At 52.9% G+C, this 24373-nt stretch overlaps 1 protein-coding gene across 1 annotated transcript in view; it reads right to left on the bottom strand.

Annotated features, from left to right (window-relative positions):
• Positions 1-719: 719 nt before the first annotated feature.
• Positions 720-24373, bottom strand: part of LOC103190561 (BRF1 RNA polymerase III transcription initiation factor subunit) — a 97757-nt gene continuing 74103 nt past the window's right edge. The window contains exons 8-18 of the mRNA XM_042337872.1: positions 21514-21640; positions 19663-19702; positions 19182-19274; positions 17202-17471; positions 9296-9354; positions 8680-8761; positions 8187-8242; positions 7055-7323; positions 2033-2084; positions 1569-1728; positions 720-1242 (exon numbers count right to left, since the gene is read on the bottom strand). Of these exons, the coding sequence (XP_042193806.1) occupies positions 1205-1242; positions 1569-1728; positions 2033-2084; positions 7055-7323; positions 8187-8242; positions 8680-8761; positions 9296-9354; positions 17202-17471; positions 19182-19274; positions 19663-19702; positions 21514-21640 (1246 nt within the window). The 3' untranslated portion in view covers positions 720-1204. The remainder of the gene's footprint in view (positions 1243-1568; positions 1729-2032; positions 2085-7054; positions 7324-8186; positions 8243-8679; positions 8762-9295; positions 9355-17201; positions 17472-19181; positions 19275-19662; positions 19703-21513; positions 21641-24373) is intronic.

Below are 24373 nucleotides of genomic sequence, written 5' to 3'. Positions count from 1 at the left end.
GGGCCCCACCCCGGTCACAGGGCCCCACCCCCGGTCACAGGGCCCCCACCCCCGGTCACAGGGCCCCACCCCCGGTCACAGGGCCCCACCCCCGGTCACAGGGCCCCACCCCCGGTCACAGGGCCCCACCCCGGTCACAGGGCCCCACCCCCGGTCACAGGGCCCCACCCCCGGTCACAGGGCCCCACCCCCGGTCACAGGGCCCCACCCCCGGTCACAGGGCCCCACCCCCGGTCACAGGGCCCCACCCCCGGTCACAGGGCCCCACCCCCGGTCACAGGGCCCCACCCCCGGTCACAGGGCCCCACCCCCGGTCACAGGGCCACACCCCCGGTCACAGGGCCACACCCCCGGTCACAGGGCCACACCCCCGGTCACAGGGCCCACACCCCGTCACAGGGCCCACCCCCGGTCACAGGGCCACACCCCCGGTCACAGGGCCACACCCCCGGTCACAGGGCCACACCCCCTCTCACAGGGCCCTGCCCCAATCTGACTGACCCACAGACCAATGTCAGTGCAGGGAGAGCACAGCCTGTGTGGCTCATCACTGGGGAAAACGAGGAGTTGCCCCCAATTCATCTGTGACACAGACCAGCTCCCGAGGAGCCCCTGGGGTTCGGCAGGTTCCCTCTCCTTCTGTGACGGTCTCCCTCTCTCCTCCCCACCCGTGAGGTCTCTCTCTCCCTCCTCACCCCCATGAGGGTCTCTCTCTCTCTCCCGCCCCAGTGAGGGTCGCTCTCTCTCTCCCCGTGAGGGTCTTTCTCTCCGCCCGTGAGGGTTTCTCTCCCTCCTCCTGTAAGAGTCTCCCCCACCACCACCCGCCTCCATGTCCTGTCAGCCTCACCCCATGGCAGCAACCTCCCGGAAACCTAAAATGGGCATAACTGAAATAAATAAGATTTTCTTCTCAAAACAGATCAAACAACATTAAATCTGTACGATTGCCTGTCACACTGTCCTGCTCTCGGCTCCTCGAGTGCGGAGCGAGACACAAACCCACAGATTCGGAGCCCAGCCAGAGCCCAGCCCCTGTCAGTCCCACCCTCAGCCTCCACACCGTCCCCAGGCACCATTCCCACTCCATAAGAAAGCTGGTCCCCGGGGAGCCCGGGAGTAGGCAGATCCCGGCCAATCCTGAGTAATATTCCGCCTGGATCCGCTTCCCACTTTCTGACAGCCTTCGGGAAGTGGCGAGAGCTTCCTAGAATCCCTCCTCATCTTCCATTTCACAGCCGTAGTCTGGTGGTGGGGGGGAGAGACAGAGACCCACGATCAGTGAGGAGTGGGAGCGAGCGAGTGGCCATCCCAACACCGGAGCAAGAGCAAGAGGCGTTCCCAATACTGGGAACGAGCAAACATTCCCACAGCACGCACACCAGTCTCTCTCTCTCTCTGCTCCACGCCCACCCCCCGCCCTCAGCACATCCCATCCATCTCCGTCCAGACATGGGGAGAGACCAGCGCTGACCCACTGCCCTCACTCGGCTGAGAGAGAGACCCCAAGAGCGGACAGACACAGAGCCGCGGTGACAGACCTCGCGGTGAGGCTGAGCTGTATCTCTTACCGTTGCCTCCGATCAGCTGGAGCGCGCTCACACAGGGCTCCTCTTCCTCTTCCTCCTCCTCCTCCACCACCTCCTCGTCGTTGGTGTAAACCACGGGGCCACTCTCCACCAGCACCGGCTCCGTCACCCCCTCTCCCTCCTCCACAGCCAGACCAGTGCCCTGCCGAAGAAACAATACACTCAATCACCGCACACGGAGCAGAGAAACACAGACACACGCAGACACACACACACGCGCAGACACACAGAGACTCAGACACATAGAGACGCAGACACACAGAGACGCAGACACACAGAGACGCAGACACACACAGCGCAGAGAAACACAGTATAGAGACACACACACACACAAGCACAGAGACACACACATGCACACACACAGGCACGCAGAGACACAGATGTGCACAGCGACACACTTTTGATTCTGTTACAGTCCCCATCACACTCCCATGAAGACTCCTTACCTGGTTAAGTGACGCTTTCTTTGCAGGTCCTGCGGAAATCAGAGGCCGGAGTCTGTAAATAAGCCGGGAAGAGAGAGAGAGGCTGAGACATGGCCTCAGAGAAGAGAACTGAACATTCAAGCGAATGAGAGAAGCCAAGAGCTTCACAGCACAGATGTCGCTGTTTGACCTCAATCCAGGGCGAGGCCTCTCACCTGCTTCCAAATGAGTCCTTCACAGAGAAGGTCACAGAGAAGATTCCTGTAGGTTAGTGGTCAGAGCACTCGCCTCGCAAGCGAGAGGCCCTGGGTTCGATTCCCGGGCAGGGGGCGAAACTTTAGGCAAGTTTCCTTACTCCACACACGCGCCTCTGTTTACCCAACGGTCAGTAGGAACCCGGTTGTTAGTCGATTGGCTTTCCGGAGGTAATAATCCCTCCAAAAACAATGTCGTCACTCAATCCACGTCAGTTTGTGGGGATGCTGTTGTGTGCGATTGGCTGTTGTGCTTTGCCCACAAAATACAGTCACTACACTTTACAGTTTATTCCATGAAGTGTTTGAGACGTCTCAACGATGTGAAAAGGCGCTACATCGAATGCGGGGATTAGTGCTATTAATGTAAGGTTTCACAGTAAAAAGCTGCTGACTGGAGGGAAGGGACTGAGGACAAGGCTATGAGACACTGAGGAGCAGCTGGAGCTCAGTGTGAACACTCTGGGTTCCAGCCTGTGATAACTTTGCTGACGTTCCTGCCACTGCTCCGTGAGCAGACAGTAACCTCCTGTGACAGGCCTGACAGATCCAGCCCTCGCTGACACTCACAACATGTTCAGTGTAACAGGGAGACACGGCTCTGGCCGGGCGCTGGGGATCCTGACTGACAGCTGGAACTCACCAGAGATTTAACAAGTAATAGTGGAGCCTCGGGACAGCGGGGGACAAGTCTCTCTCTCTCTCTCGCTTCCCATCACTGGACCTCTCTACTCTAATCCCATTCCCTGCTCTCTCCCCCAGAGAGCTCCAGTGGGGGAGTGAGCCCAGCACAGACACGATGGGGAGAGAGGGAGCAGAGAATAGGGTTAGAGATATCCAATGGGGGAGCGAGCCCCAGCACAGACACCATGAGGAGAGAGAGAGCAGAGAATCGGGTTAGAGTAGAGAGCTCCAGTGGGGGTGCGAGCCCCAGCACAGACACGATAGGGAGAGAGAGAGAGCAAGGAATGGGGTTAGAGTTCATGGAATAAACTGTAAAGTGTAGAGCTCCAGTGGGGGAGTGAGCAGCATGTGATTTCCCTGTAATTTCTTGACTGTCTAAAGTGTAACAATCTTATATCTCTCAATTTTTTAGAGAAAACAACTGCAGCGAGTTTCCGTTTGAGAAATGTGGACAATAATAAATGTTACCAATGTAGATCAGGCTAAGTCTCCAGAGCCAGAGTGACCTACAATCTCACACACACACACACACACAGGTACTCAATTTAACAGGTCAGGAAATGAGGGCATAAGCCCGGATCGTAATAGTTCCGAGAGTGTCTGACCTCAAAACGTGACCAGACACCTTATTATTGGCACAACCAGAGAGCATACACGCACAGGCCTATAGACAAGCATCAGAACATGTGCTTCTGTACGACATGTGTGTGAGACAGAGAGAAAGAGAGAGAGAGAGAGAGAGAGACAGGCAGAGGAAAAACAAAGTGAGAGAAAGACAGAGTGAAAGAGAAAGAAAGAAAAATCGAGAGAGAATGTGTTTGTGATACAGTGAAAACTAGAGTGAAGGTGAGAGAAAAGAGCGAGGGAGAGAAAAAAAGATAAGACAGGAAAAAGAGAGTGTGTTTGTATGTTTGGGGGTCTGGGGTGGGTGAGGAATCCAAAGTGTCTGCTCACGGGACCTCGCTCTGGGAGAAATGGCTACTGCGTTTGTGTACAATCAATTTGCTGTAAATCTGCCCGAGATTCTCATGTTACAGGAGCAGGAATAATAATAATAATCCTTGCATTTGATATAGCACCTTATCACGCTGTTGCGACGTCTCGAAGCAGAATATACTGTAAAGCTAATATATCTAAATTCGTGGATGACACAGAACTAGGAGGAAGTGCCAACACAGAGGACGACATTAAAAAAAATACAGCGAGACAGATAGGTTAGGTGATTGGGCAGGTAGGTGGCAGATGAAGTATAATGTAGGGAAGTGCAAAGTCATCCACCTCGGGAGCAAAAACAACAGAGCGGGTTATTTTTTAGAAGGGGAGAGATTGGAATGTGTTAGCTCCAGAGGGAATCGGGTGTTCCTGTACACCAATCACAGAAAGTTAGTCTGCGGTGCAGCAGCAATTAGGAAGGGGAACGGTATGTTAGAGTTCATTATAAAAGGATTAGAGTATAAGAGTAGGGAAGTCTTTGCTGCAACTGTATAGGGCCCTGTGAGACCACACCTGGAATACTGTGTGCAGTTTTGGTCTCCTCATTTAAGGAAGGATGTACTTGCCTTGGAGGGGGTGCAGCGTAGATTTACTGGGTTAGTACCAGGGATGAAGGGGAAGAGTTACGAGGATAGGCTGACCAATTTGGGCCTATATTCTCTCTAATATAGAAGAATCAAAGGGCATGATAGTGTAGATAGTGGGAGATTGTGTCCCCCGGTTGGAGAAACTAAAACCAGGGGTCACAACCTTAAAATCAGAGGCAGCCCTTTCGCATTGAGTTGAGGAAGAACTTCTTCACTCAAAGGGCGGTGAATGTATGGAATTCACTATAACAATATAATAATCCTTGCATTTGATATAGCGCTTTTCACGTCGGGAGGACGTCCCAAAGCGCTTCACAGAACACACTGTAAAGTGAATTGACTGTATATTTGTGGGCGAACGCGGCAGCCAATTGCGCACAGCAATGTCCCACAAACAGTCGTGGATTGAAAATGACCAATTTATTATTGTTTTGGTTTTTTTTTTGAGGGATTATTATTAGGCTCTGTGTGGAGTAAGGAAACTTGCCCGAGGTTTGGCCCTGACCCCCCGGGAATTGAACTCAGGTCTCTCACTTGCAAAGCGAGTGCTCTAACCACTGAGCTACAGGACTCCTACCCCAAAGGGCTGTTGACGCTCAGTCCTTGAACATATTCAAGACTGAGATGGATAGATTTCTTATTGCAAAAGGGATGAAGGGATATGGGGATAAGGCAGAGTTAGGTTATTAGCTGGAGTTAGATTAGAAGATCAGCCATGATTGAATGGCCGGGCAGCCTCGAAGGGCCGAATGGCCTACTCCTGGTCCTACATGTTATGTTAAAGTGGAGTGACTGGGAGAATTGGCCGAAAGAGGGCAGCCAATTCAGTACAGCAAACAGTTGTGGATTGAATGACCACATTTTTTTTTGGAGGGATTATTACCTCTGGAACAGCGATCTGCCAATCGTCTAACAACTGGGATCCCACTTTACCACTCGGTAAACAGAGGCGTGTGGAGTAAGGAAACCTGCCTAAGGTTTTGTCCTGCCCGAGAATTGAAACCAGGTCCCCTTGCTTGCTACAAGGACCTCACAAGTGCTGTACTGTACGCGTTTCACCCACAAATATACAGTCAATTCACTTTACAGCATATTCCGTGAAGCGCTTTGAGACGTCGAGAAAACGTGAAAAGCGCTATATCAAATGCGAGGATTATTATTATTATTATTACTGCAGCAGCAGGTACTGACAGCGCAGCACAAAGTGAGTGGGGAAAACTAATCACTTTTAAAACCTACAATATTTCAATCGAAGGGAATTGCGTTGGATGTGTTTCCGAACGACACTGAGCTGTAGCCACTGTGACCTTCACACTAACAGTGACTCACACAATCCTACAGTCTGCCACTTACTGCCACTTTGCGGAGTCGTGTTACGCTGGTGGTCACAGCACTCGCCTCGCAAGCGAGAGAACCTGGGATTGATTCACGGGTGGGGCAAAACCTTAATAATAATAATCCTCACATTTGATATAGAACCTTATCACGTTGTCGAGACGTCTCAAAGCGCTTCATAGAATATACTTAGGCAAGTTTCTTTACTCCACGCGCCTCTGTTTACTCAGCAGTAAATAGAAACCGGTTGTTAGTCAACTGGCAGATCGAGCAGCACACAGACACTGCCTCGGCTTCACAGGCTATTTTACTATCATAATAATAATAATAATATTCCTTGTGTTTGATATGCACCTGATCATGTCTCCGAGACGATTCACAGCACATACAACATAATACAAAATTACATTTGTATAGTGCCTTTAATAATAATAATAATAATCCTTGCATTTGATATAGCGCTTTTCACGTCAGGAGGACGTCCCAAAGCGCTTCACAGAACATACTGCAAAGTGAATTGACTGTATATTTGTGGGCGAACGCGGCAGCCAATTGTGCACAGCAATGTCCCACAAACAGTCGTAGATTGAAAATGACCAATTAATTATTGTTTTTGGTTTTTGAAGGGATTATTATTAGGCTCTGTGTGGAGTAAGGAAACTTGCCCGAGGTTTCGCCCTCTGCCTGGAATTGAACTCAGGTCTCTCACTTGCAAAGCGAGTGCTCTTTCATGTCGGGAGGATGTCCCAGGGTGCTGTAAAGTGAATTGACTGTGTATTTTGTGGGAGAATCGCGGCTGCCATTTGCGCACAGCAGTGTTCCCACAGACAGCCGTGGGTTGAGCGACCAAATTATTTTTATTTTTTTGAAGGGATTGTTACCAATCGACTAAAAGTGATCCGCTAATCTGGGTTCCTACTTACTGTTGGGTAATCAGAGGAGTGAGGAAACTTGCTTAAGGTTTCGTCCTACCCAGGAATCAAACCCGGGTCCTCTCGCTTGCGAGGCAAGGGCTCTAACCACTGAGCTACACACTGCACACAGACTCAGTGCTGGGCGCTGAATGTAGATTCCTGGTCAGTAACAGCTGGTCAGTAAATCCTCCTGATGAGTTGCTGGCAGCCGAGCCTGTGTTTGTGTACAAACAGTCACTACACTGTTATGCGTCTGTGGGACGTCACGGCACGTACCTCTTGCCCAGGTTACTGACAGGGCCAGCGAGGCTGCGGGCAGTGCTGGGGGTCCGGCGCTGGCCCCCCGGTTTCCTGGGGTTGTTGGCCGGGCTCTCGCTGGTCGGGCTCTCCTCTCGCCCCGGCGTGCTGCTCCCTTTGCTGTTCAGATCTCTCAGCACGTCGTAGTTTATCTTACTCGAGATCTTCTTCTGCTCCAGCATCTTCTCAATGGCCTCCCCCGCTGTGCTCGCGTGGATGGGCTCTCGCTTCTTAGATGATTTCCGAGGCTGCGGAGAGAGAGGGGGGAATAAATACCTGAGCGATAGCCAGAACCCAACACCCCTCTGGTGTGTGTGTGTGTTCTGTGTGTGAGTGGTGTGTGATGTGTCTGAGTAATGTGTATGAGTGGTGTGGGTGTGAGTGGTATATGGTGTGGGGGTGTGTGTGAGTGGTGTGGGTGTATTTGTCTGAGTGGTGTGTGTGGTGTGGGTGTGTGAGTCGGTGTGTGTGCGAGTGGTGTGTGGTTTGTGTGTGTATGATGTGTGTGAGTGGTGTGTATGGGTGTGGTGTGTGTGTTTGTATTTGTGTGGTGTGTGTATGTCTGAGCAGCGCCTTGGGACGTCCTCCTGACGTGAAAGGCGCTCAATAAATGGAATCTTGTTGTTGTTGTTGTTGAGTGGTGTGGTGTGTGTGTGTGAGTGGTGTGTGTGTGAATGGTGTGGTATGTGTGAGTGGTGTGGTGTGAGTGTGAATGAATGGTGTGTGGTGTGTGAGTGGTGTGTTTGTGTGGGGGGGTGTGTGTGTGTGTGTGTGTGTGAGTGGTGTGTGTGTGTGTGGTGTGAGTGTGAATGAATGGTGTGTGGTGTGTGAGTGGTGTGTTTGTGTGGGGTGTGTGTGAGTGGTGTGTTTGTGTGTGTGGTGTGTGTAGTATGTTTGTGTGGTGTGAGTGGTGTGTGTGTGGTGTGTGGTGTGTGTGTGGTGTGTGTGTGGTGGGGGTGTCTGCTTTGTGCCCCCGGTGTCAGTGTGCTAGCGACGGGGTGTTAGACACACAGGAGGCCGCAGTGAGAGACCTGGACACCTCGATCCCTTCACCCCGTGGCTGTAACAGTCACCATCGCGGGCGAGTGTTCTCTACACTGACAGCCGTCACCTTCTGCTCTTTGAAGATGCCGAGTTCCTTCTCTTTGGCTATTCTCTCCTCCTTCTCTAAAAGATACAAGAACATGAGACGAGGATTACTCGACGGCTGAATGGGACGGGGAGCAGTGGAGTCCTGTAGCTTGGTGGTTAGAGCACTCGTCTCGCAAGCGAAATGTTGGGCAAGTTTCCTTACTCCACCCGCCTCTGTTTACCCGGCAGTGCAGTGAGTAGGAACTCGGTTGTTAGTCGATTGGCGGTTCGCTTTTCTGGGGGGGAATAACCCCCTTCAAAACAATTTAAAATATAATAATGATAAATTGGTCACTTCAATCCACGGCTGCTTGTGGGGACGCTGCTGTGCGCAATTGGCTGCCGCGTTTCGCCCACAAAATACACAGTCACTACACTTTACAGTGTCTTCTGTATCAGCGAGTTGGGCCGGGCTGTGTGTGTGTGTGTGTGGGGGGTGCGGGCACCAGCCACACACTGTCTCAGACGCTCACCTTTCTGCTGTTTCAGGTAGTCTGCGTTCTCCCTCAGCCACAGCTCCGTCTTCACCTCCACCTCCTTCTCGTTCAGGATGTACTGAGGGGAAACACCAGGCACACAGACAGTCAGCGGGTAACACTGTGTGGGAGGGGGCATCAGTGGGTTGGGGGGAGAGTTAGTGCCATGTGCGTGGGGGGGAGTTAGTACCATGTGTTTGTTTGTGTGTGGGGGGGGGAGAGTTAGTGTGTGTGTTTATGTGGGGGGAGAGTTAGTATCGTGTGTGTGTGTGTGTGTATGTGGGGGGGGGGAGTTAGTGTCGTGTGTGTGTGTTTGTGTGGTGGGGGGAAGAGTTAGTGTCGTGTGTGTGTGTGGGGGGGGGAGAGTTAGTGCTGTGTGTGTGTGTGTGTGTGTGTGTGGGGGGGGGGGGGGGGGGTGGGGGTTAGTGCTGTGTGACAGTGTGGAGGCTTCCCCAGCCCGAGGAGGTTGTGTGTGAACGATGGAGGGGGAACTGGGCTGTGTTGAGCAGTGATCGTTCCCCGTCCCCACCCCCCACACAGCACCTCTGCCCCTCTCCACCCCACAGTGTGCTGACTCTCCTCCCCCCCCCCGTGCCAAGCCCCCATTGCTCACCCTTTCAATTTCAGTGTCATCAATGCCGTTCAGGTCCAGCTCCCCCTTGTCAGCATCGGCTGGGACACAGGACACAGAGTCAGAGAACAACCCATCCCACATCCTGTCACTGCTGCTGCTGCCTCCCTCCCTCCCTCGCTCCCTCCCTCGCTCATTCACTCACTCCCTCCCCACCTCTCTCATTCGCTCCCTCACTCCTCCTTCTCTCGCTCGCTCCCTCCTTCCCTCGTGCTAAGATCTTTTTGAGGAGCTCACAGGGTCTTTACGATCACAGGCGCAGACGAGTACCTCGACCTAGGTCTCATCCGAAAGGACGGCGTCTCGGACAGTGCAGTGCTTCCCCCACCCCCAGCGCTGGGCTGGAGTGTCAGCCTGGACTGTGAGCTCAGAGTGTGTATTGGTGCCAGAGTGAGAGTGACTGAGACACTTGGCTGAGAGGGTGAGTGTGTGTCAGCGTGGCCGGGTTAGGGAGAGCACAGATCCGCAAGAGGTTTTCTCCACTGTCCTCTTTTAAAAGAAACCTCCCGCCCCCCCCCCCCACTCTGCAAACCTGTGCCATCTCCAGTGTCCCAGGCCGGGAGTGGGTGCATTGTATTGGCCTCTGCTGAAGGACCCAGGCCTAGGGTTGGGGAAAGACAGGAGTCGGTATAAACTGCACAGATTAATAATAATCCGTGCATGTGATATAGCACCTTATCACATTGTTGAGACGTCTCAAAGCGCTTCACAGAATATAGTGTAGTTACTGTATATTTTGTGGGCTAAACGCGGCAGCCAATTGCATACAGCAGTGTCCCATAAACAGTTGTGGATTGAATGACCAATTTTTTTTCTCTGAAGGAATTATTGCCCCTGGAAAGCGATGCCAACTGACTGACAACTGGGTTCCTACTTACTGCTCGGTAAACCGGGGCCAGAATATTGCCTAAAGCTTTGCCCTGCGAGGAATTGAACCCAGGTCCACTCGCTTGCGAGGCGAGTGCTCTAAAATGTCCCTTTCACCAGCTACTACCCCCCCCACTCTTTCCTCCCCCCTTCCCCCCAACTGTGGTGACTGAGCTGTTGTGTTTCACACTGTGCCCCAGGGCAGCGGATAGTGTCACAGTAACCAAACCCGCTGTAACTCCGGCAGCAGCTCCCAGTGAAACACAACCCCCACCGCGCCCCTCCCCGCCCCGTACCCACTGTACCCTTGACAGCTCTTCCTCTCCTGTTATTCTCCTCCTCCTACAACCTGCTGATGCTGCTCAGTGTTCTGTACCACTCACTCACTCACACACAAACACACACACCCTCTGTGCTCCCACCAGCACAGCAACAGCAAACCATGCCCAGAACCCAGCAGCCAGTTATATAATAATAATACTTGAATGTGATATCTTCGAGACATCGCAGAGCGCTTCACAGGTTATACTGAATTTCAGGTGGTGATTGGAGGTGGGGGGGAAGAGATGTGGTGATAGAGGAGTTGGGGGGGAAGGAACGGTCCTGGGGTATTGGTTGGGGTTCAGTGTAGAGAGGGGATGGTGTGTGTGTGTGAAGAGGGAGGGAAAGGAACTGGCATATCTCAATAAGCTCCGAGTGGGGGAATAGAGAGAGAAAGAAGTATGGTGCAGCGTGAGGGAGGGGCAGGGACAGAGGAGTTGGTAGACGAAGAAGTAGGGAGAGGGGCTGGGACAGGGGGAGGTAGGGAGGAAAGAATCTGGTAGATGAGGGAGAGGGGAGAGAAAGAGGAGCCGTGGCAGGGCTGACGTGATCCGCTCTGAGGTTGGGAAAACGCTGACACCCTGTAGGCAGTGATCATGTTTCACACCATCAGCGCACGTGTGTGTGTGTGTGTGTGTGTGAGAGAGTGTGTGCATACGTGAGTGTGTGTCTGTGTGTAAGTGAGTGTGTGTGCATGACTGTGTGAGTGTCTATGTGAGTGTGTGTGTGTGTGAGTGAGTGTGTGTGTGAGTGCGTATGTGAGTGTGTGCGTATGTGAGTGTGTGTGTGTGTATGTGAGTGTGTGTGTGTGTGTGTGTCACACACAGTGTCGCTCACTGGAGAGTTGGGGTGTGTTAGGATGAGTTTAGCAATGATGGGTGGACAGCGACTGACAGTCACTGTCTGGCCTCACAGGTGAGGGAGCGGCTGATCATGGGGAGGGGGAGTGTGTATGTGAGTGTGTGACTCCCAGAGCGCACACTCACATCACCATCTACGGCTGGACACTGGTTGGTGTCAGGTTTCTGCCCTGACAGCAGAGTCAGGGCCTCAGGCAGCTCACACACCCCGGACGCCACCACTAACCCCTTTCAACTTTTTCCTTCAGAACAACAGTAAAGAGAGTCACTGACACCTCTCCCCCTCCCCATGATCAGCCGCTCCCTCACCTGTGAGGCCAGACAGTGACTGTCGGTCGCTGTCCACCCATCACTGCCAAGCTCATCCTAACACACCCCAACTCTCCAGCGAGCGACAATGACCGGCCATCAGCACCCTGGCTGGCTTTCCTCTCATCATCTGGACTCCCAACCAGAGAACAGAGAGCAGGGAATGGGGTTAGAGTAGAGAGCTCCAGTGGGGGAGCGAGCCCCAGCACAGACACGATGGGAAGAGAGAGAGAGAGAGAGAGCAGGGAATGGGGTTAGAGTAGAGAGCTCCAGTGGGGGAGCGAGCCCCAGCACAGACAACATGGGGAGAGAGAGAGAGAGAGAGAGAGAGCAGGGAATGGGGTTAGAGTAGAGAGCTCCAGTGGGGGAGCGAGCCCCAGCACAGACACCATGGGGAGAGAGAGAGAGAGAGAGAGAGCAGGGAATGGGGTTAGAGTAGAGAGCTCCAGTGGGGGAGCGAGCCCCAGCACAGACACCATGGGGAGAGAGAGAGAGAGAGAGAGAGAGCAGGGAATGGGGTTAGAGTAGAGAGCTCCAGTGGGGGAGCGAGCCCCAGCACAGACATGATGGGGAGAGAGAGAGAGAGAGCAGGGAATGGGGTTAGAGTCGAGAAAGGCTCCAATGATCACTGTGTGCTTTGTGTGCTTCCATCTCTCTTCCTCCGCACGTTTCCTCCCGAGTGTGATGATGAGGTTACAGGAAGGATGTTACATTTAAGAGTCCAAAGGCTCTCACGTGTGCGCTGCTCACTGACCTCTGTGACTTCTACCTTCTAAACTGTTTAACACAGCTGTGTGAGCCGGGGAGTGTGTCAGGAGGGTCCCGCTGGGTTTATGGCCAGGACAAAACAGCCCCTCCTCCCCAGGGACTGCCTCTCTTTCTCTCTCGTCTGTGCTCTGGGAGGCACTTGTCCACTTCCCATCCGAGAGGAAGCAGTGTCCCCGTCACCCTCCTCGCACCCCCCACCCCACCCACATACACACACTGTCCTTGTATATCAGCAAAGACAGGGAGAGAGACGCGCACACTTATCAAGAGAGACAAAGAACAGGAAAGAAAGAGATACACAGCAAGAGGCAGGAGGAGAACACACCCACACAACAAGAGAGACAGAACAAGACAGACACATCCAGAGACAAAAAGAACAAGAGACACACAAGATAAGAAAGACAGAGAGCGAGAGTGGGAGCAGAGAATGTGTGTGAGGGTGGTGCGGGGGGTGGCATGGCGTGGCATGGTGGCTGAGCAGTGAGGCTGATACATGCCATACCCAGGACACGCCGTGTGAGATAGCAGCTCTGGGATCTCACCGTTTGCCTCCAGCTCAACAATAACTTACACAGCGCTCCTCACGTACGGCAGCGTCCCAGAGCGAGTGACAGTGGCGGAGCGTATCCAAGCCGGGGGGACTGGTTGGCACTGGTCAAATAGGAAGGTGCAACCTGAAGGTGGGGAACTAGGGGGCAAGGCAGAGGGATAGAGGGAGAGAGTTCCAGAGTTTTGGGAAGTAGTAGCTGTGAGCCCGGCTCCCGATGGTGGAACCGAGGGCACGAGGGACAAGCAGGAGGCCGGAGCCACCGAGCAGAGGCAGCGGGGAGTGGGTTGCGGAGTGAGCATGTTAGGAGGGCAGGGAGGTGCCAGGATAGGAAGGGAATTTGAGAGGCTGGAGTTGCGACACCTTGTCTCTGGTCCCGGGTTGAATGAGAGGAACATGTTATTGAAGCTGGAAATACACTGAAGCCATCTATCTCAGAGCCCAGCCCTCACACGCCTCCCATCACCTCACTCCACACAGCCAGTCCCTGCTCTGTATTAAGCCCCCACTCCCCGGGGAGACAGGGATTTACTGAGCAGGGAAATATTGAAGCACAAGGTGTCAACTGAATTATCCTCCTGATAGTGAGTCTGCCCTGTCCTTGTGCCTCTCAGCACACAGGCACACAGTGTCTTCTTAGGACATCTCCCCTTCCTCCTCCCACACTCACACTCTCCACTTCCCCCCTCCTCCTCCTCCCTCCCACACTCACTCTCCAGTCACCCACGCAAGCTCCCCAAACATTCATTTCAAAGTAATTTCCTGTCTCCAGGCCACTGTATATTCTTTTGAGACGTCTCAACGTCATGATAAGGCACGATATCAAATGCAAGCATTATTATTATAGGAAAATAGGAATTCCAGACACCATGGGGAGAGAGAGAGCAGGGAATGGGGTTAGAGTAGAGAGCTCCAGTGGGGGAGCGAGCCCCAGCACAGACACCATGGGGAGAGAGAGAGAGCAGGGAATGGGGTTAGAGTAGAGCTCCAGTGGGGGAGCGAGCCCCAGCACAGACACCATGGGAAGAGAGAGAGAGAGCAGGGAATGGGGTTAGAGTAGAGAGCTCCAGTGGGGGAGCGAGCCCCAGCACAGACACCATGGGGAGAGAGAGAGAGCAGGGAATGGGGTTAGAGTAGAGAGCTCCAGTGGGGAGCGAGCCCCAGCACAGACACCATGGGGAGAGAGAGAGAGAGCAGGGAATGGGGTTAGAGTAGAGAGCTCCAGTGGGGGAGAGCCCCAGCACAGACACCATGGGGAGAGAGAGAGAGAGAGAGCAGGGAATGGGGTTAGAGTAGAGCTCCAGTGGGGGAGCGAGCCCCAGCACAGACACCATGGGAAGAGAGAGAGAGCAGGGAATGGGGTTAGAGTAGAGAGCTCCAGTGGGGGAGAGCCCCAGCAGACACGATGGAGAAAATGATCATCTTCTGTGCAGTAATCTCTATGATTTGTGATCTCTTCACAAGTATATTAAGCAATTAGCTGCAGTAAACAGAGAGAAATGCCTGGGGTATTAGAGAGGCAGCGTGCTTTAGATTTTAAACAAAATCCTGATGAATCCAGTTATTTTTTTCTCCTGACCCCCTCCCCCCCAAATCAATGGCATGAATTCTGATCAGCATGCTGCAGCCAGCATAATGTGTGTGAGAGGCTTCCCTCAGGAGCAATGCTTCACATCAGGATTAATAAGGACTTGAAGGGGTGAGGAGGCAGACCAGCAATAAGAACATAAGGATTTGCTGGCGAAGGAAGACCAAGGTCCATCTAGTTTGCCTTCCACCATCCTGGCAGACGCTTGACATGTTGTGTCCCAAACTATACAGTCTCCCCGGATATTATTTTTCAGCAGAAATCTATCTCATTTGTTCTTGAAGCAAACAACACTTTCTGCTTCCACCGTCTGTCTCCCTCGGGAGCCTGTTCCACAAGTTTACTACTCGCTCACTGAAGTAGTGTCTACGCAGATTTGTTCTGAATTTATCCCTCCCTCCCCCCACCCCCTGCGGTCGAAGGCCGTGTCCTCTGATTCTACTGTTCAGTACAAGATAAAACAGCTTCTCATGGTCTACGTTATCTACAATCTGCAATCTCCCTGAATGCCAGTCACTCTTGTCACAGCCGTCATCACAATGAAGCCTTCATTCCCCTATTAGAATTACAATAATAATCCTCGCTTTTTTTTAGAAAGTTAATGTCGAAATGTCTCAAAGCGTTTTGACAGGGAGCGTCTGTCGGGTGCAGTGACTTGTGTTTGTGGGGAAACACGGCAGCAAATGTCCACAGAGCGACGTCCCACAGGAACAGGCACAGAGGTGAACGAGTGGCAGGATTGCCGGCCAGGGCAACGGGACATCCTCTCCCTCTCCCAGTCCCCACAAACAGGCCGGGAGTGATGAGGTGTCAGGGGTCTGGGCAGGAGCCATTTACTGAGCAATTTGCAATAATCCCCAGAACCTCACAATGAGATTAACGTCTGATAAATAATTCCCATTCAGCATCCAGAAATGTCAAGCACTCGGGAAGCCCTCAGTGTGGTGGGGAGGTTACACGTCAGCTTTGATTTTCCTGCCAGTGACACAGCAACTGCCTACACAGACATAGCACCTCTCACATAGAATACTGTCTGCTTGTCCTTTAACCACACACACACGCACGCACACACACACAATGTTTAAAAGGGAATTAGACACAGATTTGAAAAGAAAAATAATAAAAGCGTGAAGGGACTAACTCCCTGTGTGGTGATTCTGAACACGCTCACATGCGCGCACATGCATATATACACACACACACACACACAAGCGCACGCATGTATGCACACGACTAACCTGGCCACTGCCCTGGCCAATAATCCCCCAAATAAAATATTCCGGAGAGGGTGAAGAGGGTGGATGAAGGTAGTGCTGTTGATGCAGTTTATATGGATGTTCAAAAGGCGTTTGATAAAGCGATAAGAAGCTATAACTAATGCAAGGATTATTATTATTATGTTACTACAGTTTAAGTCACTCTGCAGAGGTGGTTTCTAAGTAGTTTTCAGTGATTGTCAGCCAGACCAATAACACTGCCAAGTTATATATGAATGGATGTAACTTTTCTTGATATATTTAAGCTATTAAAATAGCGACTTTTTGAGGGAGGTCGATACTTTGTTCACCAGGTATGTTGACAAGCCATTTTGGAATATTATGTCTTATTAACAGGCACAGTTACACCGATGATTATTTGTTTGTTTTACATTGCCACATATATCTGCATATCTGCATTCAATTTGTCGATCGATATATTTCCTGAATTTCTCTAGTTCCTTTTTTTTAAAACAACAACTTAGATAGCACCCTTTTACACGTCAACAATGTACAATCCACTTCATTCTTTAAGATAATAGATGATTGTCCTGTCTGTATGGACATGTGAAACCCAGATTATTGTGATGTTGGTTCTCGATGTCATTTTTGCTGGTTGATGTTCATACCAGTTGGTCTTTACATCAATATCAAATTGTCCAGTGAATCTGTTTAGCTACATTATTCTGTCTAATCAAATCCTCTTCATAGAATTATACAGCACAGGAGGAGGCCATTCAGTCCATCGTGTCTGTGCCAACTCTTTGAAAAGAGCTTCCCAAATCAATCCCACTCCCCCACTCTCTCCCCATTGCTCTGCAAAATGGATTGCTAGTTTATTATTAGTATTATTATTATTATTGCTGAACACGACATGAGCTGCGAAACTGACCTTTCTCTTCCGAAGAAAATTGCTTTTATCAGCCATGTCCATCGCAGAGCAACTTGTGCCAGAACAGATTGTATTAATCTGCTTACAATGTAAAATGCACTGCACAAAGCAAATGGAGCAGTAAAGTGTGGATGCGCTGAGCTGCACGGGCAGGGGGGGGGGGGCACTGGAACACAACTGGCCTCAGAGTTATTGGGGTAAGGAGGAGGGGAAAGTCAGGGAGGGTTCCCAGCACCATATTCCCCCCACCCCCCACTCCCCCATCTCGTCAGGGTCTGTGAGTGTGAATGTGTGGGTTCATGTGTGGTGTCTGATGGAGAAGGACCAGCCCAGCATTCACCTCCGAGGCTCAGACAACAATAACCAACAGAATGGCTTACAATGGTGCTCGTCAACAATACTCGACAAGTTCCCCCTCCACCCTAAACCCCCTCTCTGGCTACCCCCTCCCCCACTAGCCCCCCCCCCCGGCAGACTCACCGGCCTCCCCCTCATCGCCAGCGATACACTCCTGGATGGACTCCTGCAGGCCGAGGCTGGCCGCGGTGGGGAGGGGACCGAGCAGGGAGCTGATGTCGTGGGCTTTGGGTAGGGGGGACTCAGGCCGGGCGGTCTCCGGGCTGGGGGGCTCCTCCACGTACTCGCTGTAAAACTCCTTGTTCAGGTGGTCCGCAGCCGCCGCTAGTTCTTCATCTTCCTCATCCTCACCCGGTGCGCTGGAGGTCACCGACACCCCATCCCCCAGCCCATCTGCAACAACAACAATAATCCTTGCATTCGATTTAGAGTCTTATCATGTCCCCGAGACAACAACAACTTGCGCTTATATAGCGCCCTCCACGCCAGGCGACGTCTCAGAGAGGTTAACAATGGTGGAGCCCACGGCCGAGCCAGGGGGGAGGAGGAAGGTGACCACAGGCGCAGTCAAAAAGATTTTCAGGGGTGACCTGAAGATGGGGGGAGGGGGCGAGGCGAAGGGGTTGAGGGAGGGAGTTCCGAAGTTTCGAGGTGGCTGAAGGCATGGTCGCCAATGGTGGAGCGGAGGATTCGGGGGACACAGAGGAGATCAAAGGAGACATCTCAAAGCGCTTCACAGGATACACTGTGAAATTTATTGACTGTATATTTTGTGGGCGAAACGTGGCAGCCAATTGTGCACAGCAGCGTCCCACAAACAGTCGTGGATTGAGTGACCAAATTATTATTTATTGATTTGGAAGGGATTATTTTGCTTGGAAAGCAATCTGCCAATTGGCTCACAACCGGGTTCCTAACCCCATTCCCTGCTCTCTCTCTCTCCCCATGGTGTCTGTGCTGGGGCTCGCTCCCCCACTGGAGCGCTCTACTCTAACCCCACTTTCCTTTATCCCTGTTATATTAATCTTCATGTGTTTATCTAGAGTTTGTTTGGAGTATCAGCCTATCAGCCCTGATGAGGGGAGTGGGAGGGGTGGAGGGCTCAGGGTCACAAGCTGGAACCCTGAGGCCAGGGGGCTGCCCACTGAGCAGAAGGACGGAGTGTGTACAAAGTAAACCCTACAGTGAGGAGGTCAGGAGGGGAGTGGGATTTGCGTGTGGCTATTGTAACTGCTGTGAAGTGTTTGGACAGAATGGAACAAACTCACCATTGTTTGTCCACCGGGTGCATTATCAGGTCTCTCCGGGGGGAAGAGACCGGCTCCAATCCTATGTATGTGTGTCTGTGTGTGTGTGTGGACACGCAGTGAGGAGTAGCAGCTGTTGTCACCTATTCAATTATCGGCCTTTAACCTGGACCAATGCTACGCTCCAAAAACACAATCCATCCCATCACTCCCCCTCTCACATCCACTCTCCTCCCCTTCACAACCCCAAATCCATCCAATTCCATCTCAATACCCCCTGCACCGATTACCTCCCTCCTCGTACATGACTACAGCTGAACTCTAGTAACCTCACTCCCCCACCGTGGAGTCAAATGGTCAAATGTGTCTTTCTGTGAGCATAGTATCTGGCACAGTATTAATGCTCTGGGTTCTCTCTCTCCCCCCCCCCTACACATTCTTTCTCTAAACCCCATCTGTTCTCCCGGGGAGTGAGTGTGGGGGTGAATATAGCGGGTGAGGGTGGAGCTGAGGGTGTGTGTGGGGGTGTGGGAGGGGCTGTGGGTGGCTGTGAGGGTGGTGGTGAGGTTGGGGATGGGGGTGAGGGTGAAGGCTTGCCTTGCCCAGGCGGTGGAGGCTATCCAGATATTGGCGTCTCTCACGCTCACTGTATTAAAGCGACTCGTCACTGATGGGCAATGTATCTAAAGGGATGTATCACACAGCACTCACATATACCATTGGGGAGAGAATGGAGATGTTACCACCGTCCTGTCACACACACACTCTCACACACTCTCACACATATACTCTCACACACCCACGCTCCCACACACACACTCTCACACACACACTCCCACACACACACGTCCCTCACCTCCTTTGGCGTAATTGGCGTACATGCCCCGGAACCTGGGCCGGCTGATCTCCAGCTCTGTCTCGATCTCGTCCTGGTAGATGGTGATCTCACCTTAACAAAGGGTTCACGACACTTTTCATTTCATAATTAACAGCAACAACTTGTATTTATACAGCGCCCTTCACTGGGTTAACGTGACGTACCCTTCACTTGACAGTGACGGAGTCTGACCCCAAGCCGGGGAGAGAGGGAGGTGACCATAAGCACAATTAAACAATTAATACAGGAAGGTTTTTAGGCAGGAATTGGAGAGGGAGGAGGCAAGGCAGAGGGATCGAGGGAGAGAGTTTCAGGGTATGGTGGGTGAAGGCACGGCCACCGATGGTGGAGCAGAGGAATGAGCGACAAAGAGAGGCTGGAGACAAATGAACTGGGGGATAATGTTTGGATCTATAGAGTTTAATATCTCCATGAAAGAGGAGAGATGGCGTCTTGTTACCTTCAACATCCTCCAGCTTCTTGGCCAGTTCCTGTTCCAGCTGCAAGAAAGAAAGTCACTTGTCACACCGGTCTCACTCTGACCTCCCTCCCAGCTCAGCTCCTCTGCGATCGGCTTACAGTAACCCTGACTCCTCACTCCACAGGAACAGCCACCTACTACTGTCTATACAGCCCCTTCCATGTTAAGCACCAGTTTCTGCGAAGTAGTTTGAGATGTCTAGAAGACTTGATAAGGCGCTATATCAAATGCAAGGCCTATTATTATTATTATTATCATCATCATCATCATCATCATGCAAGGCTCTGACTCATTTCATGGTGGACAGACACCAGGCAGGGCAACAACAAAAATTATTAATAATTCTCGCATTTGATATAGCGCCATAACAATTTGTTGAGATGTCTCAAAGCGCTTCACAGAATACACTGTGAAGTGGATTGACTGTACATTTTGTGGGCAAAACGTGGCAGTCAATTGTGCTCAACAGTCGTGGATTTTCTATAGGGATAAATATCCCCAGAAAGCAATCTGCCAATCGACTAACACATGGGTTCTTACTTACTGCTAGATAATCAGAGGCGTGTGGAGTAAGGAAACTTGCCTAATGTTTTGCCCTGCCTGGGAATCAAACCCAGGTCCTCATGTATGCGAGGTGAGTGCTCTAAGCACCACACTACGGGACTCAAAACCCTGATTTCTCAGAGTTCGGTTTAACACAATCCTTGCTCAGCGATTAAATTGTTAGAAAATACAACAGAAACCCAGTCAGAGACAAGAGGCCACGTCTCTGTGGTTTGGGTGCCAGGCTGGGCTGGGGTGTGTATGGTTTGGGTGCCAGGCTGGGCTGGGTTGGGGTGTGTGTGGTTTGGGTGCCAGGCTGGGCTGGGGTGTGTGTGGTTTGGGTGCCAGGCTGGGCTGGGTTGGGGTGTGTGTGGTTTGGGTGCCAGGCTGGGCTGGGTTGGGGTGTGTGTGGTTTGGGTGCCAGGCTGGGCTGGGTTGGGGTGTGTGTAGTTTGGGTGCCAGGCTGGGCTGGGGTGTGTGTGGTTTGGGTGCCAGGCTGGGCTGGGGTGTGTGTGGTTTGGGTGCCAGGCTGGGCTGGGGTGTGTGTGGTTTGGTGCCAGGCTGGGCTGGATTGGGGTGTGTGTGGTTTGGGTGCCAGGCTGGGCTGGGTTGGGGTGTGTGTAGTTTGGGTGCCAGGCTGGGCTGGGGTGTGTGTGGTTTGGGTGCCAGGCTGGGCTGGGGTGTGTGTAGTTTGGGTGCCAGACTGGGCTGGGGTGTGTGTGGTTTGGTGCCAGGCTGGGCTGGGGTGTGTGTGGTTTGGGTGCCAGGCTGGGCTGGGGTGTGTGTGGTTTGGGTGCCAGGCTGGGCTGGGGTGTGTGTGGTTTGGGTGCCAGGCTGGGCTGGATTGGGGTGTGTGTGGTTTGGGTGCCAGGCTGGGCTGGGTTGGGGTGTGTGTAGTTTGGGTGCCAGGCTGGGCTGGGGTGTGTGTGGTTTGGGTGCCAGGCTGGGCTGGGTTGGGGTGTGTGTAGTTTGGGTGCCAGGCTGGGCTGGGGTGTGTGGTTTGGGTGCCAGGCTGGGCTGGGTTGGGGTGTGTGTAGTTTGGGTGCCAGACTGGGCTGGGGTGTGTGTGGTTAGGGCTGGGGTTAGGGCTGGGCTTAGGGCTCGGCTGAGGTTATGGCTTGTCTGGGGGCTGGGCTGAGGTTAGGGCTCGGCTGAGGTTATGGCTTGTCTGGGGGCTGGGCTGAGGTTAGGGCTCGGCTGAGGTTATGGCTTGTCTGGGGGCTGGGCTTAGGGCTAGCGTCAGGCCTGCGGTTGGGGCTGGGCTGTGTGTGTGGCTGCCCTCAGTACCTGCTGGAGTTTGATCTTCTTCTTGCCCGCGGTGAAGGACGGAGGGTCACACTCCTGCTCCAGGTCGATCTTCATAAACTCCTCAATTGTTAGCTGGCTGGTTGGCGTCTCCTCGAACTCTGTCAGTCTAGAGAAGGTGCAAGACAGCTGTGTGAGCTGGGAAGCCACTCTGACACCAGACACTCTGATCTGCTGTGCCTCAGCCTTAGCTTTTAACATTGTCACCGAGTGCAGGCAGCCCAGCCCAGCCTGGCACAGTCCAGCCTCATACAGTCTAACCCAGCCCAGCCCAGTCTAACCCAGCACAGCCCAGCCCAGTCTAACCCAGCACAGCCCAGCCCAGTCTAACCCAGCACAGTCTAACCCAGCACAGCCCAGTCTAACCCAGCACAGCCCAGCCCAGTCTAACCCAGCACAGCCCAGTCTAACCCAGCACAGCCCAGTCTAACCCAGCACAGCCCAGTCTAACCCAGCACAGCCCAGTCTAACCCAGCCCAGCCCAGTCTAACCCAGCACAGCCCAGCCCAGTCTAACCCAGCACAGCCCAGCCCAGTCTAACCCAGCACAGCCCAGCCCAGTCTAACCCAGCACAGCCCAGCCCAGTCTAACCCAGCACAGCCCAGCCCAGTCTAACCCAGCACAGCCCAGCCCAGTCTAACCCAGCACAGCCCAGCCCAGTCTAACCCAGCACAGCCCAGCCCAGTATAACCCAGCACAGCCCAGCCCAGTCTAACCCAGCACAGCACGCCTCTGGGCTGGGACGCTGTGGGTTCAAGCCCCAGGTGAAGGACTTTGAGTTCACAGTGCAGGTTGCGGGAATGTTTCATTGCCAGAGGTGCTGTCTTTTGGACGAGACATTGAACCAAATCTATTCAGACACAGGCCTATTCAGGTGGGTGTTAAAGATCCCATAAAACTATTGGGAAAGAGAAGGGAGTTTATCTCGGGATCATGGCCAGCAATCCCCCCCAAAAAATTGGTCCAATTCTCTTTGCAGTGAATCCTGCAAAGAACTTTGAGATGTCCTCCTGACATGAGTCCTCCGCTCCACCCTCGGTGGCCGTGCCTTCAGACACTATGCCCGAGGCTCTGGAATTCCCTTCCTCACTCCCTTCGTCTCGCTCACTTCCTTCCTATTTTCAGGTCTCTGCTGAAGACCTTTCTTTTCGACCGCACCTTTGGTCTCCTTCCTCCTCCTCCCCCTGGCTCGGCCCCGGGATCCATTACTGTGAAGCGCTCTGAGATGCCGTCCGGCGTGGAGGGCGCTATATAAATCCAAGTTGTTGTTGTTGTTGAAATTGTGGCACAGCCCAGCTCAGCAAGGCCCTGATGCCTAGGAGAGCCAGGAAGCACATGGTGATAGCCGGAGCGTGACAGAAACAACGTGACTCATTATCAGTGTTTCTGTTCTCACAAGAAGCAAGTCAGTTGCTTTCAGAGGTCGCCGACGAGTCTTTACAGCTTCCCGTTTGCTCCCCAGCTCCCTGAACCTGACGTTATGCTCACTCACATCCCAGAGGGGCACTGGGTTCAGGAGCCTTTATTTCCCTGTCCCGCATCAGACACAAGGACTGCCGACAGTATCCCTAGCACTGCCTCAGCTGGGTTTAGAGTAATGAGGGAGTGAGCACCAGCACAGACACGATGGGGAGAGAGCAGGGAATTGGGATTGTCAGACATCATCATCTCTGGATGAGAGCGAACTTTCTTCAGTTGAACGTCAACAAGACCGAGGCTCTCCTGATTGGCTCCCATCAGCGCCTCCTCACCTCAGGCGCTGACAGCATCACCGTCCATGGTCGCCCACTCCCCCTCACTGAGCCAGTCCCGAACCTTGGCGTCTTGTTTGACCCTCAACTGTCCTTTCTACCCCCGATCCATGCCATGACCCGCTCTGCCTTCCCCCACCGCAACATCACTCGGCTCCACTACTGTCTCACTCCGCAGGCGCTGAGTCTCATGCACTCATTCATAACATCCAGGCTCGACTACTCAAACTCATTGCTTGTCGGCCCCCCAACTCCTCCCTTCACAGGCTGCAGATCATCCAGAACTCTGCAGCCGTGTCCTCTCCCGCCCCGGGCTCCGTGACCCTATCACCCCCATCCTCGCCCGACTCCACTGGCTTCCCATCGCACAGAGGATACAGTTCAAGATCCTGGTTCTCCACCCTCCCCGACTCCGACCCCCAGCTCGGATCTGAAACATTGACTGTCCAGCGCCTTGGGACGTCCTCCCGACGTGAAAGGCAAGTGTAATTTTGTTGTTGTTGTAGAGAGCTCCAGTTGGGGAGCGAGCACCAGAACAGAGAAGTGAGGGACGAACTTCTCTTTTCCAATGTACCATGGGATCTTTAAGGTCCATCTGAACAGGCATAGACAGGTGGAACGCCTCATCCTAAGGACTGCACCTGTAACAGGATGGCACTTCCGCTATTCCCCTTCCCTGCTCCCCCGCCCGACACTGGAATGTCAGGCTAGACTGTGAGCTCCAAGTAGGCCATGAGCCCACAACTTCTGACAAAGGGAAAGTGTGAGAGACTGAGCCAGGTTGACCCCATTTGGAGACTGACTGCCATCTCTGCTGTCCTTCAACCAACAATTACTGCTCAATTACCAGAGCAGACACACGCACCGGCAGAATCCTCCCCAGCTGAGCTGAGCGAGGCGCTGACTGACATTAAGAGACATTATATTATGTGGCCGGGAGGGAGCATTGGATCGAAGGCTCTGCTCGCTGTCTCTGTGCCTTTCCCTCTAACAGTCATTTAAGCAGCTCGCTAGGGATTTCCACCGGGACTCATTAAAAAAGCCATTTGCCAACGTGGCCTTTACACTCCCCAGGCACCCAGTCTCTGTCT

Source organism: Callorhinchus milii, unplaced genomic scaffold, assembly GCF_018977255.1.
Source record: "Callorhinchus milii isolate IMCB2004 unplaced genomic scaffold, IMCB_Cmil_1.0 Scaffold9, whole genome shotgun sequence".
Classification (NCBI taxonomy): Eukaryota; Metazoa; Chordata; class Chondrichthyes; order Chimaeriformes; family Callorhinchidae; genus Callorhinchus; species Callorhinchus milii.
This window is presented reverse-complemented; position numbering and strand designations above follow the sequence as displayed.